At 55.5% G+C, this 6,555-nt stretch overlaps 1 protein-coding gene across 1 annotated transcript; it reads right to left on the minus strand.

The window, feature by feature from the left end:
- Positions 1 to 226: 226 nt before the first annotated feature.
- On the minus strand, positions 227 to 3,535 carry TLE7 (TLE family member 7; the record flags this gene model as incomplete). The annotated part of the gene is made up of 8 exons (XM_079759744.1): positions 227 to 331; positions 631 to 704; positions 1,243 to 1,396; positions 1,542 to 1,683; positions 1,859 to 2,100; positions 2,206 to 2,418; positions 2,860 to 2,890; positions 3,216 to 3,535. The coding sequence occupies 8 exons, from the start codon at positions 3,533 to 3,535 to the stop codon at positions 227 to 229; spliced, it is 1,281 nt and encodes a 426-aa protein (XP_079615870.1).
- Positions 3,536 to 6,555: the final 3,020 nt, after the last annotated feature.

The raw sequence follows: 6,555 nt of genomic DNA on the forward strand, positions 1-6,555 counted from the left end.
AAGGCAAGTTTCCCCACCAAAACCCAGCAATCGGTGGTGGAAAAATAACAAAGTGAAAAATCCCTAAGCTGTACAATAAAAACCTGGGAGTGCAGGCTGGGGTGTGTTCTGGGAGAGGGGAACAGACATGTGACCTGCCATGGCATTGGAAGTTGGTCAGGGCCCACGGTCACCCTCTCAGCACGCTTTCTCTGGCTCTTCACCAGCAGGACCCGGCACCCAACCTTCAGTACAAGAGCTGGTAAACCGTGGCACAGTTCTTGGAGCCCGTGACCAGATACTGGTTGTCGGAGGACACATCGCAACACAGGACTTCTGTAGACTCCTCTTCCTAGAGGGAAAGAGGAGCCAAAAAAGGTTCTTTATGCAGGGGCCAGGCTCGGGCAAGAGATGGTTCCATTTAGGGCTCTTGCAAGGCGCAGCGTAGACCTGAGGCTCCGTTTGGAGGCAGGGCCAGGTCTCAGGCCTCAAGGTGGAGCCCCTGCATTTGCAGGACCTTAAGTCCTCATTCCCATTAAGTGGCCCTGGCTGCCATCTCAGAGGTCCTCTCCAGCAGTGCCTCTGGGACCTGACCCACTGGGATCGGGGCTACAGCTCTGTGCCGGGTTTTCACACCCCTCCTTCCAGTACCTGAAACAACTTTTGTAGATAAGGTGCAGATAAGCAGTGGACTGACTCATCCATTGTGGTCACAAAATAGCTCCCTGCGAAGGAAAAACAGATGGAGGGCCAGATACTGCATTCTAGTCCAGCTGTTCCCGGCCGGACTAGGGAAGAGGTTTCTCTGCCTCAGTTTCCCCCCAAAATCAGAGACAAAACATGAACCATCATTCCCTCATTTGCCCCCACCCTCCACCCCACAGAGGATCACGGTGAACGTCTCTGAACAGGACAGCAGCTGGGGCTTCGTGCCTCTTCCGTCTGCCCGTGTCTTCAGGCTGCCATTGTGTGGGGAAGCGACCCTTTCTGACAGAGCCAGGAAAAGGAAAGGGGGTGAGTAGAGAGAGAAGACAGGAAAGGTAGCCGGGCTATCAGAGGGAGAAACACTCTGGGGTGGGGGTGGGAGTGGGGGTGATGCAGAGGTGAGAGCAGCGGGGAGCAGACACCTGGATCTCTGCCAGTGTTGGGGCTGGAGAGAGAGTAATTAAGAGTCTGAAATAGGCTGGGCCCAGACTTTAAAAGTTAGTAGACACCCCAGAGTGTGCCAGGACACCCCGAGATGTTGCCTGGCTTCTCACGCACCACAGGCGGCAAACTTGAGGTTGTGGTGATGGACGTATTTATGTATGACGGCCTTAAACGCCTCCCTCCGGTGTGTGTGCATGATGATGATGTCACTCGTCCGCAGGCCCACTAGCAGCCACTCCTCACTGGGGTCATGGGTAATGCTGAGGATCTGTGAGGAAGGAGGTGGGAGTCAGCGCTCCAGGCTGCCAACCCCATCCTTCGTGCCCACCTCCAAGCTCAGGTCCCGCTCCTGCGGGCACCCATAGCTCCCAGGCCCGGGGGCCGCACTCAGCCAGCCGGGGCCTAGCAGGCACCTCATGGTGGACGCTGTATTGTTGCAGCTTCTGGCAGCTCCTCAGGTCCCAGGCATACAGGCTGGTGTCTTCGCCGCCGGTCCAGAACTTATTGCCCGTGATATCCACACATCGGGACCCAAACTCAGGGACTTCGTGCTTCCTGGTGGGAAAGAACGCAGAGGTTTGTGTTTGGTTGGACCCCCGGGAGTTTGGGGACCAGAAAGGCCCTAGAGGGACCCCCGATCTATTCTCCACACTGACTCACTTAGTCCTGCCGCACAGAGGGGAGAGTGAGGTCCAGAAAGGACACGTGCCTTCCCGCCCCCAGGTCATACCTGATCAAGATTTGGTGCTGCAGATCCCAAATTTCAACAAATCCTTTGAAACAAGCCAAGCAGATCTGGGCATTGGAGGAGATGGCCAGAGAGTAGCATATGGGGCCTGCGGAGGCCAGCTGGGCCCTGATGCGGGGTGTGGGTGCCAGATCCCAAAGCGTCAGGGTCCGGGACACCCCCCCGGTGATCAGGCTCTGCTCGTCGGGGAACAGCTTGCAGCTGAGGACACAGTTATGACGGTCCTGTAGGGACGGTCACACGCTCACATCACCTCCACGGAGCGCAGGCTGCGGGGCTCCTGACGGAATCGCGTCTGGGGGCCCTAAGCCCTCGTAGCGCAGCCTCACCTGAAAGTTCAGCTGGGCCTGCGGGGCCTTGCTCCAGGCGTGCAGGGCACTCTCGTCCCACACCCTGATGTAGCCATGGCCACACGTGTACACGTGGTGAGTCGAGCTGCTGATGGCAATGGCACAGACTTTCTTGCCGTGGCAGAGTTTGCCCACCTTCCAGGACTTGCGTGGGATCCTGTGCCTGACCACCACTTCGTCTGCCACGGGAGGCTGGGAGAGGAGAGGGTGGTGGCCTTGAACGGCCATCGCCCTGGGCCCCCTCATCCATGGGGACTGCCTGCCCCTGTCCGGACTACATTCCTAGCCGTTCATCCAACAGCTCCCCTCTCACCTCCAGGCAGGATCGTGTCCTCAGCTGGGGACCCCAGCCCACTGACACCTTCTATGCTAGCCCAGGTCAGGCCCAGGTAGCCCTCCTTGGTAAGCAGGGCCACGTTTCTGAGACCATTCCGAGTGCCAGCAGCGAGAGCAGAGCCTGGCTGAGCCCCCACGGGTGCAGCTCTAGAAGTGACTCTGTGAGCAGAGGCCCTGTATTCTGCTGGCGGGAGAAGGGGGGAGCCACAGGACCCTCACCACCTATGGGAGAGAGCGAGTGTGGACACTCCACACCCTCACCTTCTTGTTTGGGGGGAACGGGGAAGAGACACTTACAACTGCTCTGAAGAAGGACCAGACTTCGTCACTGGGAGGAGGCGAAGGACAAGGCAGGCCTGCAGGGAAGTACCGATGCCCACGGCTCACGGAGTGGGCAGCTGGCAGCCTGCTCTCCTGACGCCAGGGCCTCTCCCCAAGGCCCCATCTGAGCCCCTTGAGCTGCCACCCTCCCTACCCACACTGTCCCGGTTGCACTTACCAAACTCGAATCCTAGTAAGCTGCTGTGACAAAGGGGGAGGGGGAGGGGGGAGAGAGGAGGGGGGAGACGAGCATGAAATGGAGGGCTCCCTGCTAGGACCCCTCCCCCAGGTCAGTTCCTGGCCCCCTCCGCCCCCCACCAAGGGAGACCTACCTGGAGGCAAACTCTGCTTCTTCTCTCGGCCGCCCCTCGGAGAACCAGCTGGCCTGGAGCTCAGACCTGTCCAGGGCCTGGAGGGCCCACTGCTGTGGGGTCAGAGTGCTCATCTCCTGGTACACCGGGCCCGGCTGCGCCTCCGCCTCCGGGGAGCCTGGGGACCGCTGGGGGGTGCCGCACCCCCCATCCAGCTGGGGCTGTGCTTGATGCCTAGGCTGAGAGGAGACGCCAGAGCTTTCGGGCTCACACCTCCTCGGCTCCGGTTCATCATAAATTCTGAGGATACTGAACGCCGCCTCTTCCTTCTTTCCACTCATGTTCTTAGGCCGAGGAAGTGCCGGAGGCACGATGGGCCGGCAGACAGGTGCTGGGCTCCCAATGCGTCCTCACCCCCTGCAGCAAGAGAGGACGGATCCTGTACGCTGTGTGGGGTCTATTTAGAAGGTCAGAGGTGTTCTCATGGTGAGAGGATTCAAAAGACTGGTCGCTAACTTTTTATACAAAATGTTGGCAGCACCGGTGACAAGTTTCACAGGGCCATTGTGAGATGTTACCAGGTATCGTGTTTTCCCTTCTAGACACACACACTGCATTTCCAGTCCCATAAAATCAATCCACCCTTTCATCTGACCAACGAAGGCTCATCCCCACTATAAATAAAACGTAAGGCAACAGGAATCTCCACTCACACCACAGGGCCTCTTGCCCCCTGGAGGGGACAGCGGGGGGCGGGCGGGGGAAGAACTCTGAGGAAGTCATGCGAACATGATGTTCCGTTTGGATGGGACATGGTGGCGGAGCAATGAGGAGGGTGTCTGCTGGTGGTAATCCTTCCTATCCTATGGGAGAACTCTGAGAACGGAATGGAATCCTGCATGTAGACTACACAGAATTATGTAAAGCTGGTGACAAACGTGCAATAGATGGCAGAGGTTGCGTTTATTTGTGGACTGTGCCAGGGACCACCGCGTGTAAGACTGAAGGCAGACCAAGCGCCTTCATTCAGGTAGCCCCAGAAGGCCCTGGGGAGGCCCAGGGTGCCATTATCAGGGATCGTGAGAAGCCTCGGGGACAAAATGATGGTGGTGCTGGGGAGGGCATCTCCTAATGGGAGCCAATGCCTTGTGGCCCAGGTTCAAATACTGGCTCTCAGATACCACTTCTCTCCAAGGTCCAGCCGATTCCCCAGAGAAAACAGGCTGCCTGCTCTTTGCAAATGCAGGGGGTGGTTGTATAAAAGCCTCCACGACTTGACACCTTTGAGCTCTCGTTGTGTGTTTGGTCCTCAACCAAACACTGTACATAGCTGAGCCCATTTTATCCTACAACTGTGTGGCCACATTTTACAGGTTTTTAAAACTGAAGCTCAGAGCAGGTGAGCAAATAGCTAGAAAGCACAGAGAAGTTGTTCTCTTCTCTGCCCTGTCTAGCTCCAAACAGCCTTCTCTCCTATCTCCCCATCAGAGGAAGGAAGGCAGCATCCACCGTAATTAAAATGCAGTTTCCCTCGGACCCAGCACTTCCACTTTAAGGAATTTGTCCTAAAGGTGTACCTGAAAGGTGCAAGAGGATATAGGTAGAAACTGGAGCACTGGTTGTGACAGCAGATGAGTGGACAAACCCCAAGGAGGGGACTGGTGAAGTAAGTTACAGTATACACGTAAAGTGGAAAGCTATGCAGCTGTTAAAAATGACAAGGACACTAATGCACGGATATGGAAAATTTCAAGGTGTGTTCATGGGCGAACAGGCGGATTCTGAAAACACACAGCTTTTGTGTAAAAGGAGGATGGAAATGAGAACCTTTCTTTGCATATGTCTGGATGTACATATTAGGAAGAGGGGTTGCTTTTGGACATGGAGACTGGCAAACAGGAAAGAAGAATGGGAGGAAGATTTGTTGCTAAATAACTCGGGACAGTTTCTGCATACTTGTGGCTATTTGAACCTAAATTAAAAACTGTGGGAACTTGAGTCTTTTTCTCAACCAAGTCCTTCCTTTCTCACCTTCCCCCAAATGATCATTTGGGGCCCTCGTGATTCTTAGTTACTTGGTGTGTGTTGCTTTTTTGTAAACTGAAGCTCGGAGCAGGTGAGCAAATATCTAATCAATATATTGTTATTGCTTTCAGAGAGAAAAGGAGAGGGAGGAGATAGAAACATCAGTGATGAGAGAATCATTAATCAGCTGCCTCCTGCACGCCCCCTACTGGGAATTGAGCCCCAAACCCCGGCGTGTGCCCTGACAGGGAATTGAACCATGACCTCTTGATTATAGGTCGATGCTCAACCAAATCTGCCTTGACACCTATCAGGCTCCTTTAACTGGGCCACCAGGGTTGCCTGGGCCCTGGTGAGGGCAAAAGCACAGAGCACACATGTTCCCAGCCCAGTGTGAAGTGGCGGCGGGGGGGGGGGGGGGTGTCAGCTGCCCAGACGCCCGCTTGGGGGTTAGGTAAAGCTTAAAGGCAGGAAAACCATTTAACCAGGATTTCACCCTAAGAAAGAGGAGAAGGAAGAGTCTTTCTAGAAAGAGGAGAAGAGTTGATAGCCCCGATTCCCCTTCTGCCCTATCCCCAGAGGTGGGAATATAGAGACCCCGCCCCTTCCCAGGCAACTCCCTCTTTCCTAAGCTTCAACATAAAATGCTAGAGCCGGAAGTCAACCCTACCAACAAGATAAGCACTCACCCAGTGCCCATGGCATGCAATTCCCCTCCGAAAGCAGGGAAGTCAGCAGAGCCGAGATCTAGCTAGTGCTGGGAACCCTGCACCCTAGCTCTGGGCCCTCCCCTCCACACCAGGCACTGCCATGAATGGCTCATCGACCAGGCGTGGCCACAACCACAGCCAAGCGCGGGCCATCCCTGGGGTGCCATTTCCGAAGAACCCGGTGTCCTTGGATGAGGGGCAAGATGGGGATCTGCCAAGTAAATTCACGGCAGGAGGAAAGATGGAGTGGGAAATGTTTAGAGGGACACGTCTTTGGATGGTGTTCAGGCCGCCCACTAGAGCTAGTGTTTCCTCCCAGATGTACAGGTGGATTGGGTTGTACACAAGAGCCACTTCAAATGTTCACCTCTGGGTGAATCCCCTTTGCTTAGGAAGGCTGGCGTTGGGCTGCCCCAATGTGGGGTGACTACGGGAGGAAGGAGGGGCCCCGTTTCTCTTCTTCCCCCGTTCTGACTTGAACAGGCCTGGCTCTGTGATCTTTGGTCTTTCACGAGTGTCCCTGAAAGTGAGGAGCAGGGGTGCTCGATTCGTTAACACGTATACTAAAAGTGGAACAATACAGAGAAGATTAGCATGGCCCCTGCGCAAGGAATACATGCAAATTC

This window comes from Cnephaeus nilssonii (genome assembly GCF_951640355.1).
Source record: "Cnephaeus nilssonii genome assembly, chromosome: 20".
In the NCBI taxonomy this organism is placed as follows: Eukaryota; Metazoa; Chordata; class Mammalia; order Chiroptera; family Vespertilionidae; genus Cnephaeus; species Cnephaeus nilssonii.